At 38.8% G+C, this 22,357-nt stretch overlaps 1 protein-coding gene across 1 annotated transcript in view; it reads right to left on the bottom strand.

Moving 5' to 3' along the window:
* Nucleotides 1-22,357, bottom strand: part of LOC131167209 (uncharacterized) — a 104,736-nt gene that overhangs the window by 20,718 nt on the left and 61,661 nt on the right. Inside the window, exon 7 of the mRNA XM_058125966.1 lies at nucleotides 14,845-14,940. Coding sequence (XP_057981949.1) covers nucleotides 14,845-14,940 — 96 coding nt within the window. The remainder of the gene's footprint in view (nucleotides 1-14,844; nucleotides 14,941-22,357) is intronic.

Below are 22,357 nucleotides of genomic sequence, written 5' to 3'. Positions count from 1 at the left end.
TCAATTGGAAGCTAATTTCTGAAGAATAGCATTATGAATTTCTTGCACCTTAAGCCCATTAAAATTAGGTTTCATCGATTAAAAATGGTTATTTTATGTGAGGAAATACCTTAAAATAGTGACTGCTACTGGGGGAGAGGTAAATTGACAAAGGGCTTAGTTGCAATCCTCCTAATTTTAGGTTTCAGGTTGGAAAAATCTGTACAATGAATTAGAGTAAATCAAATTGATTTATTGGAAACTAAATTGCATATAGCAGTCCCTCCCCAAAATCTCCTTATCTTTCTCTCCCTCTATCTACCCATCAAGTTCACCATCTTCTCTCTCGTTCTGCTTCTTCGTCGTCTTCTTCCCTCTCTTTCTTTCGCCATATCACATTGAGGTAGGTTAAAATGTGGAAGGGTGGAAGAGGCAGCTGCAAGAAAGCAGTGATGTTTGCGCCAAATTTCCATCATACACCCAATCGTATTGGGTCATTAACTAATGGATTGGAGAGAGTAGGAGTCTGGAGGGATAAGGGTAAAAACATGAAAATCTGCTGTAACTTTTTATGAAATCCGATTAAAGAGGACGCAGCACCAAAGAGACAACATGTCACATACAAAAAAGTGACGTCTACACTAATACATACATTAAAAAATATATTTTTTGATAGAAAAAGAAATTCATTAGATAAAAAAAAGAATGAACAATCATGAGAGAAGACATCTCCTTGACAAAATCTGAGAATCCCCAGAAAAAAAAAAAAAGAAAAAGAAACCAGCAACCTCAAATCAGAACACCCTTAGAAGTGACTTCCAATCCCGCTGAACATCTGCCAAACACATCCCCTTAAAAGTTCCATAGCCACACACCAAAAGAAGCCACAAAAAGCACTTTCTCCCACACCAACCAATATGGGATTTTTCCTGAAAAAATACATAGATTATGTTCCTTCCACATGCCCTGTAACACTGCAAATAAACACAATTCCATAATGCAATACCTTCCTCCTACCAAACCCCACAAAAGATATTGCCAAGAACTCCTCCACTGTCCTGGGGCAAACCCAGCTTTCTCCAAAATAATCAAAGACCTTATTCCAAACCTTCTATGAACAATCCAAACAAAACATACAAATATCAGGGGATAAAGCCTTTGAAGGTTTCCTCATCTGCAGCAAGTCAATAGTATTTATACTACTAAGCACAACCAACCAAAGAAATGCTTTGATTTTTATGGGGGATTTTGACCTTCCTGATTACTTTGTAGAATGGGAATGAATGATTAGTACCAACCAAGAAAACAAAGAAAGATTTACATGAAAAAACATCCGAGGAATCCAACAACCAAGAATGACTATCATCCTCAGACTACATCCTATAGTTGTTCAACATAACAAACAAAGAAGATATATTCAATAGTTTCCCTATCATTCAAGGCTCTCCTAAAACGAAAATCTCAAGAAGGTAGAGGACCGCCCGAATCTACGATAAAAGAAGAGATGAGATCATTTTGCCCATAGCTCAAACAAAATAAGCAAGGAAAAGAGATGGCCAGAACAACATTCCCTAACCAGATATCTTTCCAAAAACAAATGTAACATCCCCTACCCATCACAAATTTGGTATGGGGAATAAAGGAAGAATAAATCTGACAAATAGTTTTCCACGGGCTTTCCAAAGAATATCTAGAACCTAATTAGTATCCCACCCATTCCCGTCAAGACCAAATTTACTTTTGATAATTTTGTGCCACAAGGAGGAAACCTCTAACGGAAATTGTGAAAGCCATTTAGCCAAAAGAGTCATGTTTCTTGGACACTAAATTTCAAAGACCCAAACAACCCACTTTCTTAGTCCAACACACCACTTCCCAATTCACTAAGTGATCCTTAAACCCCCCCTACCCCTGACCACAAAAAATCTCTCATAATTCTCTCAATCCTACTAGCAACTCCCATTAGGATTTTAAAAAATAGACAGAAAAAGGAACAAAATACTAGAAATACAAGCTTGAATTAGAGTAATCCTCCCTCCCAGAGAAAAAAGGGCTCCCTTCCACCCACCTAACCACTTAGACGCTCACTCCACCACCAGATCCCAGAAACTAACTACTCTAGAATTGCCCCCCAAAGGAACCCCCTAAATAGGACATCGGCCACCCCAACTCTACACATCCCACTTCCACAGCTAGTTCCCTAGCACACTCTATAGACACATTAAAAGCCACAATACCACTATTTCCCATATTAATCCTCAACCCCGATACCCTTTCAAAAATTCAAAGAAGCACCATTCTATTTAAGAATAGAAGACTTATGGTCCTACAACAACAATCACTACCCTTAATTCTCACTAGGTAGGGTTGGTTACATGAATCCTTTTCTTCCAATTCACCTGATCTAGAGTGTTTTCTTCTATTAGATTAAGGACCAATTAAATCCTTCCTCACTACCTCATTCCAAGTTTTTTTAGGCCTACCTCTACCCCTTTTCATGCCAAAAAAAACTAACTCACTCCTCACAAGTGTTCTACTAGGCCTGCGTTTCAAATGCCCAAATCATCTAAGTCAACCCTCCTTTATCTTGTCTTCAACTGGTGCTATGCCTAAATTATTGTGTTTTTTACTATATCTTTCAATGTTATGATCCTCTGGGAAAAAAAATAGTGTCATCCACAAACTAAAGGTGAGAAACCATAATCTCCTCCCTACCCACTTTAAGACCTTTCACTAACTCTCTATCCATCGCCCTTTCAACCAACCTATACAAAACATCAGCCACTAGTAGAAACAAAAAACGGAAAAAGAGGATCCCCTTGTCTAATCCCCCTCGTGGCCCTAAACCAAGATTTAGGCTCGCCATTCAGTATCACCGTAAAACTCACATTAGATATACACCCTTTCATCCATTTTTACACCATCTTTCTCCAAAACCCTTCCTCACTAAAATATTATCTGAAAAATTTCCACTCACGCTATCACAAGCCTTTTCAAAATCCACCTTAAAGACAAGCCCCTTTTTTCCTTCTCCTAATATCCTTAACAGTTTTGCTCCCAATCAAAACTGCATCCACAATCTATCTTTCCTCCACAAATGCACTTTGTGCCTTAGAAATAGTCCTATCAAGGACGACAAACATCCTATTAGCTAGCACTTTAGTGATTATTTTATAAACACTAGAAACTAAGCTAATCGGTCTGCAATCAGAAATCTTAATTGACCTACTTTCCTTGGACACCGAAGTGATAAAATTAGAATTAATACTCTAGGTAAGAATCCCGTTCCAACTAAATTCATTAAAAACCTTCAAAAGGTCATTCTTCACCACCATCCAACAATCTTGATAAAAAGCTAAATTAAAACCATCAGCCCCAGGAGCTTTATTCCTCTCCACCCCAAAATTTGTGGCTTTAACTTCCTCTTCCTCAAAAGGACTCTCTAACTAGGCTATTTTATCATCAAGAAAAGGTTCGACACTAATCCTTCCACCATCAGTCTATTCTCATCCTCCTCAGAATACTAATTATAAAAGAAATTTGTGATCTTCGAAGCAATTAGTCTGTAAAAATAAACCCCCTCCCCCCCCCCCCCCCTCTCTTTTTCCACCTCCATCTCCCTAATCAAATTCTTTCTCTTTTCCATTAGCCATCCTATTAAAAAAAATTTAGAATTAAAATCTCCATCTCTAACCCACTTAAATTTCATCTTTTACCTCCAACTTCTCATTACCTTAAAAATCAGCTCTTCCAATTCATTTTTCAAAGAAATCCTTTGAGCCTCTTCATCCCTCAAAAGAGTCACTACTTCTTTTATGTCTAATTCTTCCAAATCTCCTATAATGGTTGACTTTTTAACCTTAAATCTCCGAAAACCTTCCTATTCCATACTTTCAGCTCATATTTCAACCTCCTCAACTTCTTCATAAATCTAAACCCCTCCCAACCCCTTTCCACATCCTCACTCCACGAATTCCTATCCAAGGATTGAAAAGAGCCATGGTTTAACCACATGTTCTTGAACCTAAATGGGTGCGGCCCCAAAAGAACTTACCAAGATTCCAATAGTACAAGAAAATGATCAGATGTGGATCTAGCTATTACAACTTGAGAAAGATTAGGGAACTCCTCCTCCCATTCATTGGAAAACAAGAACCTATCAATTCTACTAGCCACCTCCTTAGCCCCACCCACTAACCACGTAAATTTGGCATTACCCAAAGGAAGATCCCTCAACCCACACTTCCTAATAGTCAAATAAAACTTCTGCATAGATGCATTAACCCTACCACCCCCCACCCCCCCTTCTTTCCTCGAGGGAACCTGGCTACATTAAAATCCCCACCCATAATCCACCTCGGTGAACAAAACCCAGAAACAAAATAAATCTCATCCCAAAAAGAAGAAATCCACCATTGACCCCTATTTCTAATTTTGACAAGGACCAAAGGAGAAAAAACCCATTAAACTATTGACTCTAGTATAAACCTAGTATCACATAACACTAGAATACCTCCCGCTGCACCTCGAGAAGGTACAAAAGCCCAATCTTTACTCTGTCCATCCCAAACCCCTCTAACAACAGCTTGGTCTACTGCATTAAACTATTTAGAGAGTTCCTAAGCAAAACCTCCCTAATCAAACATCTTTTCCTATCATCCCCTAACCTCCTAACATTCCAATTAATAATCTTCATAATCTAACACGCTTACCCCCATTCCCCATCCCCTTCCTTCCCCCATAATTAACGCAAGAAACCATATTTTTTAATTATTTTTCCACCCTCTTTTTTTCCCTCTCATAAGTTTTTGGACTCAACCCCAACTTGACCTAAACGCCTACAAGATTCACTAGCTTTAACCCCATATCATGTAACAGCTCATTTAGGTCTCTATAGTCCCTTTTCACTGGCCCCTCAACCAACACAAAGTCACTCCCCTATAAGTTCCCTCATTGTGGCATAAAGACTTATCAGGGATCCATAGTCTCCTCATCTAGCTTAGTTTCAAGGGGAGACAACAACCTTCAACGTTCAAACAAGTACTAAATTTTCTCTAGTCAAGGACACCTCTAGCTCAACATCCATAAAATAACCCCATCAATGCTCAGATATGGAAGAAACATAAGGAGTCTCTATCCCTTAGTGCATTGCTTCTTGCTTGAGACTCCCATCTCCATAATCAAGTAAATATTTTCCTTGTTCAAGGAAATATTTGAATCAACCTACCCCTCCAAAGGATTCTTGGAAGGATAGTAGTCCTCATGCTCACAAATCTCTTGTAGCAAAAAATTACTCTCCTCCTCATACATATCATCCAACTTCATAAGGATCCTCCTCCAAAATCAACCACCTTCTAAAGGTCTCAATTCTCGGGCTGGGATATCACAACATTCACAATATCATTTGTCGTTTTCATGATGATTGACACCTCTCTAAGTCTTACGGCATCCTCCGAATCCATGCTTAAAGTTTGTGCTATATCAGTAATCCTCTATTTAGTTCATTCGTTAAGAATAGGAGTCCATATTCATTTTTTGGTCTCTCCATAAGCATAAACTTTGGTGACGAATTGTCAACTTTGACCTAGCAATTGGCATCACGGTTTTGTCCTATAAAAGGCAACTCACATTGTTGGAACCGAAACTTATAAGTCCAAGATCTCCCTAGTACACGTCCAATGTGGGATCATGACAAGATCTTCCATCCAATTTCTAATGCACTCATTAGAGTGGCCCATAACCCTAGTGTGGAACTACACTTTAGTGTAGGATCCACCCACATCATAATACCCCAAGTTGACTCTAATACCACCTCTCATGACTAAATACTTCATACCTTGTGAATGTCGTGCGATAATAGTTACAGCACACTAGTCAACCAAATATATATGGCGGTTTCACGACAAGAACAAATCCGTAGCCATCCAATGCAAATAAAATGGAATCAGTAAGCAAACATGAAAGCAAACAAGAGCCAAGTGGTAAACCGTAAAGCAATGCAATTCAATATCACATCAATGTAGGCAACACGTGTTTAGAAAGGGAGGCACATAGGATGAAACATGTTTACAATATATAGTGAGTTTTCTATCGCAATGCCACATTGGACATGTAGTAGAGAGATCTTGGTCTTAAAAGGATGATCCAAGATCCAATTATGTGAGGTGCCTTTTATACGACAAAACCATAAGACCAATGGACCAAAGCAAACAATACCTCACTACAGTTGGACCAAGACCATTACATTAAGTCTTAGATTTGCTGCTAAAGATGCCTCTTGCGGTTCATTGTTGTTAAGGCCTAATATACATAATTAGCCCACAGCCTAACAACTTAAACTTTTAGGTAAAGTGGTATTCTAATATGGTATCAGAGCCAAGTTGTAGGAGGCCCTAGGTTCTAGCCTCATTGCTCCCATTTATAGTTTGTTTAATAAGAATTATCTTAGTCCTCATAATGGGTATTGTATATTGTTTGTTTATCTCTCATGTGCAATCAGATTGCACATGCATGGGGGCGTGTCAAGGTCTAATATACATTGTTGGCCCACAACCTAGGAGCTAAAGCTTTTAAAGTGGCATTCTAAGAGTCACCATACTTAATGTTTTAGGAACAATAGAAAAGGGTAAAGTAGAGCCAAGGATGATCTTATAAAACCTAGCTAAGGACAATCCTAACCCCATTAGGCCAAGATGGGCTACCCAAACTGGTTTTTTCCCCTTTTGGTTCAACAACCTGTACATACTTTTACCCATCAAGTTTTGTAAATCTAGTAGCCCATTTGTGCATCTTTAAGAAGTGTTTAACTTGAGGCCCATTTAACATAGGCTTATGGTGATTAGCCCTATGAGGCTCAAAAATCATATTGCAAAAGTGCTTCCAATAAACAGTTAACAATCCCCTCTCATTTCAAATCTCCAAGCATCAAGAACCTTTTCTTTTTGGTTCCCTAGTCATAGTGATTATGGATCCTAGCTCCACAAGCATGGATCCTTTCATTTGAGGAGCTTGAAGCACATCAAAATATGGCCAATGAAAGAAAGGCTTACATATTTTGGTTCCATCCCAAGCTTCAACCCTTTATACGTTGCCCAACCCACTATCTCCGCATCACCAATCCAGATCATCTGTTGTCACTCTTCCTTGAGACTCGAGATCTTCTCCACAATTCTCATAATGATTGAACCCGACCCTTTTCTAGGTTTCTTTTCAAGCACAAAAATCTATGTTGTTTGTTAGCAAGCAATTTCATGTGTAAATCCTCCGTGTAGTTACATTATCTCTCCAGGTCTAAGTAGAATTTAGGTTATGATTTTGGGTTTAAGGGTGAACCGGTTCAAAGAATGATCCTCGAGCAGGTTATAGGGTTTTTTTTTTTTTTTTATCTGAAAATTATAATTATAATGGTCAAAATGAATATGTACATCTACACTAGGCATACCAAGGAGAAAGGAGTACTTGATTCTATCTACTCTTCCTACAAGTTCCTCAGGCCAGGGCATATGCCCATGAGCATTCACAACTACTCAATAAACATCACATAAGTACTACTCAACAATACATCAGATCTTGGGCATACCCAGGGGTGCAAGCACCAATATCACTACAACTCAATTGCATAAAGAAGGAAATTTATCATACATCACTCTAAAAGTATGCATCTGAATCACTTTTATGATGGCATCCGGATAGGTGATAACTCCTTCAAATTTCCTTTTGTTTCTAAAATGCCATAATTAATATACTGTGATTGCAAGACAAGCTTTTTGGACCACTGCTTGAATCCCCAAGCCTTTACATTCCTTCAGGAGCCACTTAGGCTAGCTTTGATGGTGGACAAAGCTCTACTCAGACCCAGCCAGCTTTTCAATTTGTTCCAAACAACAGAAGAGATTCTGCATTTAAAAAATAGATGATCATTCGATTCCTCTTCAATACCACACAACCCAAATTTATTATCAATCCCCAATTCACTGATTTTATCACATGTCAAGAGCTTCCCCTTGCAGCCAACCAGAGAATAAAAGAGTGTTTCGGGTCACTGGCATTCTTCCAAATAATCTTCTGCCATGGAGCATTCCAGCCCTTCACTCTCCAGAAATTATAAGCCTCCGAGCATTGGAATTTACCATTTACTGTCCAATGTTTTAATAGAGCACCTGCCTTGCTGCAATCCCCCAGTTGGACCAACAGTTCTTTGATGTCAATCAGTTTCTTAAGTAATGGGGAGTCCTCATGCTTAGCAGCAACCTCCCAAAAATTCCCACCCCTCTAGTAGACATGATTCACCCACTTAGACCATAGGGAATCCTTTTCTTCCTGCAAATTCCACAAAGGTTCTGGTGAGGAGGGCAGTATTCCAGCTTTTGAGGTCCATAACCCCCAAACCACCCTCCTTCTTTGGCAAACAAACCTCCTTCCAACCTACAAGGGGCCTTTTCCCTCCACCCCACAAGAAAGCTCTACAAACCTTAGCAACTTGATTCAACACCGCCTTGGGAATGGGAAAAATTGATAGCCAAAAACATTCCACTCCCTGCACCAGAGAGTTCAAGAGTTCAGTTTTCCAGCATATGACAAAGAATGACCTGGCCAGGATCTAATCTGGTTTCCAATCTTAGACAGCAAAGGAGAAAAGTGCATTGAGTTCAACCTTGTAGAAGTCAAGGGGATTCCTAAGTATCTAAAAGGAAATTCCCCACGAGTAAAGCCTGTAAGACTCACAATCTGCTCTAAATCCCTGTCTTTCACACCAGCACAGAATAGGTTAGACTCCAACACACTAGCATTCAGCCCAGAGCATTCAGAGAAGCTATCCAGACACTCCATAATCTTCTTAACAGACCCCACATCTCCCCTAGCAAACAGGATTAGATCATCTTCAAAAGCTAAATGGGAGATCTAAAGTTCAGCACATTTAGGATGGAATCTAAAGGTTGAGGAGTTTTCCAGCGATTTCAGCAGTCTAGACAAATACTCCATGCAAATCACAAACAAAATGGGTGACAGGGGGTCACCCTGTCTAAGTCCCTTCTTTCCCTAAAAAAACCATATAGTCCTCCATTTAAAGACAAGGAGTATGAGGTAGTACCAACACATTGCATTACCCATCCCACCATTGTCTTTGGAAAACTCAGGTGTTCCAGCATACTTCTCAGGAGTTCCATGACACTGAGTCATAAGCCTTCTTCAAATCAATTTTAATCATGCACCTGGGAGAGATCCTCTTTCTGGCATACTTCCTTACCAATTTCTGCACCAAGGAGATGTTTTCAATCATATAACTCTGACTAATGAAGGCAGATTGTGCTTCATTAACCAACAGCTCCAGGTATGGCTTAAACCTATTAGCCAGGATTTTTGCTATTACCTTATATATAACATTGCAACATGAAATGAGCCTGTAATCCTGAACTAAATTGGCATGCTGGGACTTAGGAATTAAGCAAATAGCTGTTCTGTTGATATGTTTAAGGAGCTTGCCATGAACAAAGAATTCTTTGATTGCAAGAGTAAACTCCTTCCCTATCACATCTCATGCCCCTTTAAAGAACCCAGATGTATAAACATCCGGACCAGGAGATCTGTCCTCCCCAGTACTAAACAAAGCATCTTTGATTTCATTCTCAGACACTGCCTCCATCATCATTCTAGCTTGGTCCTCACTCAGAGTTGACCCCTTCCAATTACCTGAGGGTCAATAGGCTTACACTCCACATCAGCACCAAGCAAATGTTTGTAAAAGTTCAAAAATTCCCGTCACCTGCTGTGTGACTGGTGTTTTCCCCATTTCCTTTAATTATGGAAGTAATATGATTTCTGGCTGTGTGTCTTTTCATAAGGGAATGAAAAAACTTGGTACTTTTATCACTATTCTTCAGATAATGACATTTAGCTTGCTGAGCTAGGAAACTTCGATTAGCCTCTTCCAGTTTAGCTGCAATCATTCTTTTATGTATCAATTGATTTTGCAACTCAACATTGTCCAGATTGTTATAAAGTCAAATGGGCCAAATGGGTTGAGAGGTTGAGTATCTTCATGATTTGAGGTTCATAGTATAATTTTTAATGGGTTTCAAGGTAAGATTTTGGGTTTAATGTGAAAAGGTTCAGAGTATTTTAGGCACAAAAATAGGGATGACATGGTAAGCCTTTGTGCTTTTATGGAGTTCGCAATGGAAACTGGCAATGGACTTTAGCGGTGGAGTTCATCGGAGATACTTGACTCTAGATTTTAATTAATGGAGCTTAATGGTCCTCGGAGAAGTTTCATTCGTGGCGTGGGAGAGAGAGAGAGAGCGACCTCACTGATCTTTGCCTCTTAATCATCTCAACGCTAAAACTAACTAGCTGGTATATATTGAGTTCCTCCCAAGTACCTTCGAGACTTTTGCAATACTCACTCATGAACCTACATTCTTTGTTAAATTTGGAAAACTTCTCATACATGTTAAAAACACGAGTTTGATTTTTATCATATGAGAAGGTTCAACACAGATCAGCTTTGGTTGTTCCATGAAGCATCACGTTTGCATCAATTTTTCGCTCCATGCTATTCCACAATCACACAAACAATGTCATTCTCTTCCATCCAATCCTCATAATCCTTGGAGTCTAGAGATGGAGGAGAATGCAGCAGATTCTTTGGCTTACCTTTTCTATTGTTATATAGACCACAACAAAGAGATGGAATATCCAACAATTTTTTTTTTTTTTTTGGGGATAAGAAAAAAAATAGAAGAAAACAAATAAGAGTATAATGAGAAAGAGAACAAGATGTCCTCCAAATAGTGAAAGGAAAAATACAATAAAATTACAATAAAGCTGCTCTCCAATCCCTTTGAAGGTGGCACAGCTACATCCCCCAACAAAACAGAAAAAAAAAAAACAAACAAACAAACAGGCAGAAAAAGAAGCCCAAAACACTGCTCTACCCCATTAAGAACAAGGAGAGGTTATCTGATCCTTGTCTCCTTAAAGATTCTCATATTCCTCTCAATCTATAGGGCCCACAAAATAGCAATACTACACCAAATCCATAATGCTTTCCTCTTTCTACAAAAACCCTGATATCTCACTAGCAAGAATTCCCCCAAAACAAAAAGCCCCACCCAAGCTTCATCAAAACAAGAAAAAAAGCACCCGATAGATGGTTTGCAACCTGATCATGAGGTAAAATGTGTTCTTTCATTTCATTGGACTTATAGGCACATCATGCAGATATCAGGACTAAGAGCCTTGTGGGGTCTTCTAACTTGCATGCATATTATTCCTATTGAGAGTCACAAAATCACAATCCAAATGAAAGTCCAAATCTTAAGAACTTTTGCGCCCAAATGATGTGTCTCCAAGGAAAATGATTGGGGGAAGGAGTTTTCAAGAGGTGAAGGATAAAAATATTTAGAGGAAAAGAGACCTGAAGAATCAGCCTCCCAAACTACCCCTATTGAAGAAGACAAAATGAACAAGAACACTAAGCAAGACAGTCAACCTGCCAACCTCTCATTCAGATTCCTTAAAAAGTGGACATTCCAAGAACGAGAACCCCCCTACAGGGAAAAAGAAAAGAATCTGATAGGTGCATCGTGAATGATAGAAAGCTTTCAAAGATAACACACACCATCATCTCTGATAAAAACTCTCCCACCCAAAGTTTGATGATTGTGATTTGCACGTTAATAGCATCAGCAGAAGCTTTTTCAGTAGATGCCATTAGAACTACCCCCGGTACATTACAGTCAGAACACGTCAGTACCAGGAATGAACAACACAGCAGCAATGCAAAAAATGAGCAGCACACACCACCACAAAACAGCACTCCAGAACTCCAAAGGTCCAGAACTTCGAGAGCTAGCTGCAACCACAGAACTGAAGTTACAGTATCCTAGGAGGGTCATAGGCATCAATACTCTCTCTAATCCTGCCAAAGTTGGCTTTGACAACACAAAAAGAGGAGACCATAACAACAATTAAGAACTGCAGGAACTTAAACAGCAGTGCAGACACCCAAGAAACAACCTAGCAGCAGCCAGGAGCACATGACCTGGAAATCCCACATTGACAACATCATAACAATATCATCCCTCAACAAGTAATAAGAGGAAGCATCAGAACAGCAACAGTTGTCAATACAAGAAACAGCGTGGCTGTCTTCACATCAGCAAACTATAATGAGCCACCGAACACCCAAAAGATTTTATCATACCTTAGAAGAGAAGGATTCAAAGCCCTAAACGACTCACAAAGCAGAAAAGAGATCTAGATTTTAAGAGTTAGCAAAGGAGAGGAATGAAGTGGCTGCAACTAACATTACTCAGGCTTAGAGAAGTTTAATGCTTTGATATCATGTTGCAAATAGAGTTTGGAGTTCAGATCCTACTGGTGATTTCTCTAGCAAATCTTTTTTCTCTTATTTGATTTGCTTCCTAATGTGAATACTTATGGTTTGTACTCTTTGATCTGGAATGCTAAAGCTCCCTCAAAAATTAAGGCTTTTATTTGGACTGCGGTACTTGATAAAATAAATGCTAATGATGTGCTTCAGAAGAGAAGGCCTAATAAGGCCCTATCACCGGATGTTGTCATTTGTTTGAAAAGCGGGAAGACTTGCTCACACTTGTTTCCTCATATTGCCCCTTTACTTGGGTTGTCTAGAATAAATTATTTGGCATATGTGGTGAAGACTGCATTTGTCCCTCTACTTTGAAGGCTTTTTGCTCTTAAACACATTTAGAGGCCTTGGAAAAAGAAAGGATGGGAAAGCCTTGTGTAAAAATTCAATCTCAGCAATCCATATCTGCAAAGAGCACTGGTTTACTGCAGTCAATAGCTGGCATGGGGGGACTGTTGTTAATGACTATGATGTAATCTTTAACTTGTGTGACATCCTTCAGGGTGCTTGACTTGCTGTACCATGGGCTGGCATCCCCCATGATGCCTTTTCAAGAAAAAAAAAATTTTTTTGATAGAAAGCTTTCTTAATAATGTGTCCTTTACTTATAAAAAAAAAACAGGTCAGGATAAAATTGATTCTCATGCATGTGTTGGCAAAAATGTTCATCTATGGATTGCCTTGTAAATAGTAGGTCAATTATACAATCATTAGTAAACCTTATACTTGCTTTTTACACAGTTAGTGCCATTGCCTTACCAGTCCATTGTAATCAAGAACATTTTATTGAACAATTTAACAGACTAACTTAAACTAGAGCCCAAATTCCATTCCAACCACATTCCAGAAAAACTTACAACCACTCTGCCAATCATGGTAGTCAACGGCGCAAGGCACATTGACGCGCAAAGGGTATTTAGACCCTGAGCATGCAGCGTAAAGCAAAGGTGTGCACCTCACAGAGTTAAGGTGCACATTTTTATTTCTGTAAATACCTACATAATGGATTCTTGACTCTAAACACATTAGTACCAATACCTGAATTATAAAATATCAAAACACTCAATACCAATACATAAAAGGAATACTAGAATACAAATTTTCAATAGTATGCAATGTTCATGCCATAAGTTCCACAAAATAGAAACAGAAATAAGCAGCAGGGAAATAAAAAGAAACATCAAAAGCAGCAGCAGTGCAGCTCTAATCGAGATGCCAAAAACTCCAGATCACAGAAGCAGAAATGCTGTGAAAAATAAAAAAATGCTTCCAGGATTTTTTTTTTTTTTTTTAAAGCTCATTTTTCAAATAAACCACAAAATAAAAAAGGAAAAATGAAAAATGAAAATCAACGAGATGGCATAGAGCAGCAGAGCAGTAAAGAAGAAGACAAAGACGAAGACGAAGAAGAACATGACTAAGGAGCAGCAGAGCAGAAATTCAGGAAAAGGAACAGAAATTCCAAAAAAAAAAAAAACAAAACAAAAAAAACAAAAAAAAAAAGAGAAAAAAAAAAACCTTAAAATGGGGGGTTTGCAGCTTTGACTGAGAGCAGCACAGCAGGCCAGAAGAAGAAGAACAGAAGAAAGAACCCTAAGAGCAGCTGAGCATATATGTCAGGAAAAAGTGGCAGAAATTCCATAAAACAGAAAAAATAATGGGGAAAAAAAAAACATATGGCTGAGATTAAAAGAGAAGGGGAAAAAAAAAATGATAAGTATACTGTGAACATGTGAGAGGCGCACCTCACTGTTCCTCTTAAAGGTCGCCTCGCCCCAACCCTTGTGAGGCGCAAGCCTCATCGTCAGTGCATCACATGCCTAGGTGTGTACCTTTGACTACTATGCTGCCAATTTCAGTTCAACTACTAAAATTCAACAAACACAAATATGTATTCAGTACAAGTTCACATCACAGCCAAAAATATATTAAAAGATTGAAATCTTATTCAAAATTCTGATTTATCTTTGAGAACAACTTTCTCCCCATGTTAACTAAATTTACTTGTCAAACTATATAGCCATATAGCCTTCTGTTTAAAATTTGGTACTTCATATTTTGGGAAAAAATGCAAAGCAGGCCAAAGGAGAGATATAGAACAAATACTAAATACAAATAGTCCAATAGTCCTAAGACAAAAAACTGAAAAAGTAACACACGAAAAAAAATAAACAGAGGCAAAAAGTGAAACTTTGAGAGGATAATGTGAATGGCAATAAAGTGCAACAACAAAACACACATGCCCACACACACACACAAAAATACATGCCTCGGCATATATAAACAGTCACACACATACATGTGTGTGTGCGTGCGTGCATAAGCACATAACACACAAGTGTATATATGTATATATGTGCACGCACGCTGTATTAAATTTTATTTATACACATACACCTGTTTTATATATGCTTGCATGTGAGTATTAAATATTTTTTTTATAAAATATGTCCCAAGAAAGAAAACCCGCTTGCCTTCTCATATCTTTTTATGACTTTATCACGGGTTTTTCCCTGCTTCTCTGTGAGCTGTCCTTTGTATGTCTGCCAAGTCACTTCATCAACATCATCCTATGAATCAAAAACCATATTACTTAAAAGGGAAAAAGGAATAAGGTAATATTGAAAGAAAAAAAAATCAAGCAGCCATAATAAGATGATGTAAACCCAGCAAAAATTCATAAACAACTTCAGATGACAATGTAGGTGAAAATGATAAATACATACAAACTGTTGACGAGTAGATAAAAGTGACACCACAAGGGTATTTATGCCCACAGGTCCTTTTATTAACAAAAGAATGAGAGGCAGCCTACACTAATCCACTCTCTCATGCCTACCTGGCAAGCTTCAATCATGATTTTTTTTTTTTTTTGGGTGCGCGCACTGTTCATAATTATGCTTCAGCACTACTGTAAATAGTTACAGTAAACTGCTATTGTTCATAGCTGCTGTTCACATACCATTTATCCCAACATCAGCATGACATAACCTTTCACATGAGTGACAGCAACACCAAATATTGGTGTGCTTCCTTTAGGTCAGCAAAACCCACTGTGAAATTTGGGGATTTGAAGTCCTTAGGGCAGTCAATTTGGAGTTTTTCCACGCTGGAACTGACCACTATAAATCTTGATTTTTCTGGGGGTACTTTAGCCTTCCAAATAATAGAGTAAAGAGGAAAAGGAATTAGAATGGGTCAAGAACTCAAAAAATTATTTACAAGAATGAATCCTTGAATGGTCCAAGGACCAAGAACAAACATCTCTACCTAAAGAAAGATGACAATTATTCAATAAAATGAACAAAGACAGATCAACCAACTCTCTATCATTCAAAGGTCTCCTAAAATGAAAATCCTAAGAATGAAATAATGGTATTATGCCCTAAGCTCAAACGGAAGAGACGAGGAAAAAAAGTGGATAAAACAACATTCCCCAACCAAGTGGCTTTCCAGAAATGAATACAAGATCCCTTACCCTCATCAGACACATTAATAGCTGCTAGGCCACTCTTCCCCAAATTAATCTTAAGCTGAAACATCCACTCAAAAACATGGAGAATACCTAAAATACTCCTGAAAGAAGGGCTAAGATCATCAAAAGAAAATGGTGTCATCCGCAAACTTAAGGTGAGAGACCGCCATTCCCTCCCTCCCCACTGCTAACCCTCTAACCAGCCCCCTATCCACCATCCTACTAAAAACATCAACTACTAAAAAAAAAAAAAAGGGGGACAGTAGGTCACCTTATCTAATACCCTTCAAGGCACTAAACCAAGACTAAGGTTCAAGATTCACTATTACCAAGAAACAAACATTGGACATACAACCCCTCATCCACGAATGCCATCTCCCACTAAAAACCCTTTCTCATAAAGATTTTATCCAAGAAGCACCAACCAAGTCTATCATATGCTTTCTCAAAATCCAATTTGAAAAATGAAATGCCTCTTCTTTCTCCAACGAATATCCTCAACCACCTCATTAGCCACCAAAATAGCATCTACTATTTGCCTACTCCCCACGAGCACACCTTGAGCACTAAAGAAATGGTCGTATCAAGCACCGCACTCAGCCTATTAGCTAATACTTTAGTAATTATCTTGTACACACTAGAAGCTACATTTATAAGTCTAAAGTCCTCTATCTTAATAGATCTACATTCCTAAGGCACCAAAGCAATAGATGTAAAATTCAATAAAGACATTAGTCACATCTCCCTCAACCACATCCCAATAATCTTGAAAGAAGCCATATTAAATCCATCCAGTCCTAGTGCCTTATCTCTCTCCATTCCAAAGACAACACCCCTCACTTCCTCCTCATCAAAATGTCTCTCCAACCAAGTCATCTAATCTCTAGAAATGGAATTCCACTCTAACCCTCAACCATCAATCTACAAACAACCTCCTCAAAATACATATTAGAATAGAAATTAGTGATTTCAGAGGCAATCCAATTAGGGTCAATAAAAATCCTTCCTCCTCCAACATCCAACTCCCTAGTATAATTTTTCTCATTTTCCTGCTAGCTTAACCTATGAAAGAAATTAGAATTACAATCACCATCTATGACCCATTTACACTTAGTGCCTCCAAGTCTTCATTTCCTTAAAAATCACCAAAGAAACCCTTTTCACCTCTCATCACTTTCTCAAAAGTTACCATCCTCTAATCCAATTCGCCTAGAATGTTGATTTTCTAATTCTAACATCACCAAACACCTAACTATTCCAAACTCTCAAAGTCTCCTTTAGACACTCCAGTTTCCTCATAAATCTAAACCCTTCCCAACCCCTACCATGTCCTCTCCCCAAGATCTCCTCACCGACGACTTAAAAGTCGCATGACCCAACCATATATTTTCAAACCTAACGGGAGTAGGACCCTAAGAAACCTTACTTGATTTCAACATGATAGGAAAATAATCAGAAGTAGGGCTTGGGAGAACTATTTGGGAGAGATTAGGAAATTCATTCTCCCAATCACCACAAAACAAGAACCTATCAAGCCTACTAGCTATTAAATGTATTTCCCAAAGGGAGATCTCGCAATCCACACTCCCTAATAAGCAAGTCAAGCAAGCTATTAATCTACTTCCCCCCCCCCCCCTTCTTTTTTTTCTCCCCCAAAAACAACACCAAACTAAAATCACCACCCATGGTCCACCTACAAGAACAAAAGACAAGAACATACTAAAGCTCATATATTTAAAAGAACTCCTAAGGGTTGATCCAGAGAAACCATACATAGACGAAACCCCCAATTGACCCCTCCCTTTCACATCAACTAAAATAGAGAGGGGAAAAAACCCCCACCAAACTAACCACTCTGGAAATAGAACAAGTGTCCTACATAACAAGAATTCCCCCTGAAGCACCTCGAAAGGGTAAAAAGACTCGATCCCTACAGCAACCGCCCCAAATACTCCTAACAACCCCCTCCCCCAGGGGCATCTAACACCTCTAAATTAGTTTCTTGAATTAGAACAATATTGAGGGAATGCCGATTCAAAATTTCATTGATCAAACTCCTCTTCCTAATACACCCTAAACCTCTCACATTCCAACTAATATTACTCATAGTTTAACATGCTTACCACCCTTCCCAACCCCCCATAATTAATAGACGAAGCTAGGTTTTCTAACTCTTTCTGCACTTTCTTCTTCCTCCTCTCATAATTTCAAGGATTAAACCCAACCTCAATTCATTATCTACAGGGTCTACTTATCTCAAACACAAGTCATCAAGGAGTTTTTGCAGTCTTTTTATAGTTTCTCTCACCCCCACCCCTCCCCTCCCCTCCCCTCCCCCACACACAAAAGCTAAACCCCAAGTCATCCCTCCTAAAAGACTCCTCCCTTTGGTATAAGTATCAAAAGAAGGTAAAGACTGAACAGGAAAGGGAAGCACACCTTTACTAGATTTAGAGGAGCTTGGATCCTCCATTGATAATCTGCCTTTAAAGAATTAACTTTCTTACCAACAGAAGGAGGTACAGCAAAGTTGTCTAACACGATGGAATTATGCTCAGGATCAAAAGGCAGAGACCACTCACCAATTAAGGCTTTCCTCTTATCAAAACAGCGATTAAAGAAATCTTTACCTCCTTGTGCAATTTCAGAGTTTGAGTGAAGACACACTCTCCAGCTGTTGTGTATTCTTCACGAGAATTGCACTTAGAATCCCCCTCAAAAGCTGCATCAAAACCCTCTTCTAAGCTCTCAACTGGTCCACCAGTGATTCCTTCTCAGATTCCCACATGCTGCTCAAATCATCTTCCAAGTCGAAGGATGAGTCATCCTCCTTTTGACCTAACCCTCTGCTTCTCCCCCGATTTTTGCTGTAGAAGGAGAATTGATTATTAAAATAGATAAACTGCCACAGCAGAATCAAGGCCTCTCTTACAAAACTGTGGATCAAGACACTGAATAACGAGGGCGGAAATCTTGAGTTTAATGGGTTCACAAGTGAGTGCAGCATTGCAGAGATGGTAAAGTGTGGAGGTTCTGGTGGCCGGAGCTGGGATACTCCAGTGAAACTAGCCAAAGAACTCAACTAGGCAAGTTGCCAGAAACGGAAGGAATAAATCTGGAAGGGAGTGAATAGTGATTCTCAGACATTATTCAGACCTAAACCTGGTTCAAATTTTAAATTTTAATCTCTTTATAATGGGCTGAAAACCATTAATATAGAGAATTATTTTTACACTACACAGTATGGACTATGGGGTCAATGTTTGAAACCAGTCTATCCATTAGGCCTAAGAAGGGGTAAATGGCCCAGTCTAGCTTGGGTAGAAAAGGACAAGCCCACCATCATTAAAAACCCAGGCCCTGAAGGGGCTTTTTCTTATGATGTGGGCCTAAATGCAGACAAAAAAGGGATTTCGAGAGCAATAACAGAAGGAATGAACAGGGAGGAAAAGGGATTTCGAGAGCAATCACCTTTCACCAATTATATAAGATCCACAGGTCTTGCTACCGCAGAAGGCGATGTCAGGAAAAGGCATCACTCTTCAACCACCTAATCAGTCGCCTAATCAGATCAGCTGTGAGCATATTTGGGGCACAGCAGAATTCTCAGAGAAATAGACATGTGAATACTATACAAGGATGGATGTGCAGAAAATATTGCAGAAACTGAACTAATAACCAGCAAGATCTCAGGCAAGGATTTGGGCATGGAAAATACAGATTCTTATAAGCAAGGAAGCAGCCAGGGGGTGATGTCAGATAACCAACAAATGGATCATACATCTGACTGGGATAACGAAGTGGAAAACTGGTATCGAGACGACAATAATCTGTTACTGGAACAGATTTGGGAATATGAGGATGTGGGGTTTCCTTTGTCTCAGCTGAAAGATATGGTTTAATTCAGAGGATGCTGAAAATTCAAAGAACCACTTGACAAAGTGTCGAACTGCTAACTCAACACAAGAGGTCTCAAAGGAGGTAAGGACTCTTATCAAGTCGTCTTACTCTGATCAATCTGGTAAATTTCTTTCAAGTTTTTCCATAGGTTCAAAAAATATTTTTGATGGGAAAGCTTTGTTCACTGATAATCTCTTGGTGGAATCTCCAATCTGTTCTTCTCCTCACAATCTTAATTCTGGGTATGTAATTTCTGTTGTTCAAAATGAGTCATTTAATTCTGGCAAACCAATGCCTGAGGTTGATCTAACTGAAACAAATTATCTCTCTTGCCAAAGAGTTTTAGATTCTGTAAGGGGGGGACTTTAATCCTTGACCCACTTGGAGGTGAAAGGAATAGCCACAACCCACATGACCTTTTAGATAAATTGGCATGCTCCATAGTTGACCCTTAGGCCAGGTTGTCAAAATGGCTGTCCCCTAGAACCTATGAAAGGAGAAAAAGGAAAAAGAGTGGAAAAAGAATTGCAAAAAATTAGCCTCTTGGAGAACTGGGGTGGGGAGGGGGGAGGGAAAGAGGGTTAGGGGCATCAAGTTGGTAGAATGAAGATTCCGAGCAAGATTATTAGAGGTTTGGGCTATCTTGATAAACGTTGTGATGTAAAAGATATTATAGTCAAGGCTGTCCCTGACATTGTTATGATCCAAGAATCTAAATTGGAGATGGTGGATGGTTTTCTTGTTAGGAGCATCTGTGATTCTAAATTTAAAAACTGGGTCTGGTTAGCACGTCTACTTGTTCCTCGGGGGGCATAGTTATTATTTGGGACACCAGATTTGCCAGCAAATTGGATGGTCTCATTGGTTCTGTTTCTGTCTGTTCACCTAAAAGTCATACATAAGGCACAGTGGTGGTTCATGTCAATTTATGGTCCCAATGATCCTTAGTATTTATTATTTGGGACACCAGATTTGCTAGCAAATTGGATGTTCTACTGGTTCTGTTTCTGTCTGTTCAAGTGAAAGTCATAAAAAGGGACAGTGGTGGTTTATGTCGATTTATGGTCCCAATGATCCTTGTCTGAGACGTATCTTTTGGGATGAGTTAGCTGCGGTTCATGGCATCTTGTTCCCCTAGCTGGGATTGGGTGACGATTTTAATGTCATTAGATTTGCAAATGAAAAATTAGAAGGCTACAGAATTACTTCAAGCATGAGGGGCTTTGATATATTTATTAGAGATGTGACTTGAGGGATATTGCTCTTTCAAATGCTCATTCTACTTGGCTCGTTGATGATTCTAGATCTGTAGCTACTAGGATTGATAGGTTCCTATTTACTATTGATTGAGAAGATGCTTTTCCTACTTTTACTCAAGAAGTACTCCCTAGAGTTGTTTCTAACCATTGCCCAATTTGCCCCTTGATTCTTGAATCTAATCCTCTTAAATGGGACCCAACTCCATTTCAAATTGAAAACATGTGGCTTACTCATACAGATTTTTGGAGTTTGATTAGGAAGGGAAGGTTTTTGCTTTTTGGAGTTTGAAGTATTTGAAAGAGAAATTGAAATTTTGGATTCTTGAGACCTTCAGTAAAGTTAGGTCTAGAAACAAATATATATATATATATATATATATATATATATATTCTCAAGGAATTGGGGACAATTGATAGACTAAGGAGGGCCTCCTTTTTTAGGACATCGCTAGAAGACGTATCCAGTTGTCCGAGGAGTTTGAGCAGATTGTTTAAGGGAGGAGATGAGCTGGAGACAAAAATCTAGGATGAATTGGGTCAGGAGCAGGGATTGTAATTCTAGATTCTTCGTAGGATGGCTAATGCCAGGAGAAAAAAGAGTTTTATTAAAGATCTTGAGAATGATAAAGGAGAGATATTAGGAATTCGGATCGTATTGCGGGGCCGATTACAGATTTCTATGGGAATCTCTTTTCAGAGGAAAAAATAAGGGGAGAGCAATGGTCAAAAGGCTGGACTGGCGCCCTAGACCCACTAAGAAAGCAACTAGGATGGAGAGACACTTGAGGAAGAAGGGATTAAAATTCCAGTCTTCGAAATAGATAGAGGGAGAGAAGGCCCCCAGGCCGGATGGTTTACTATGGCATTCTTTTAGGATTGTTTTTGGATATATTGAAGGTGACCTCCTAAAAGTTTTTTGTGAATTTTTGTGTAATGGGGTAGTAGGAAGGAGCATAAATTATACTCCTATTACCCTAGTGCCTAAAAAGGATTGTGCAATTAAAGTCAAAAACTTTAGACCAATTAGCTTAGTCACTAGCATGGTTTTAAATCGCGGTCGCGGGTAACGTCGCAAAATGGTCGCGGGTATCGCGGGAGACGTGAGTGTTACATAGCAAGAAGTGGGCGTAACTATCATGAATTTTTTTTTTTTACGCATGCACAACCATGCCAAAATTGAAAAATAAGCATGAAATCCATTAATACATGATTTTTAATGAATTTTGACAGCTTTTATTCAACCTGCAAATGTTTTTTAACAGACAATATGACTTTTATATTAATTTTTGTGCGCTCTTTACAAAAAAAAAAAAAAAGTCATATTTTTTTTTTTTTTTATAATTTGCACTACTT

This window comes from Malania oleifera, chromosome 1, assembly GCF_029873635.1.
Source record: "Malania oleifera isolate guangnan ecotype guangnan chromosome 1, ASM2987363v1, whole genome shotgun sequence".
NCBI lineage: Eukaryota > Viridiplantae > Streptophyta > Magnoliopsida > Santalales > Ximeniaceae > Malania > Malania oleifera.
The sequence above is the reverse complement of the archived record's forward strand: the minus strand, read 5'-3'. Positions and strand labels throughout refer to the sequence as shown.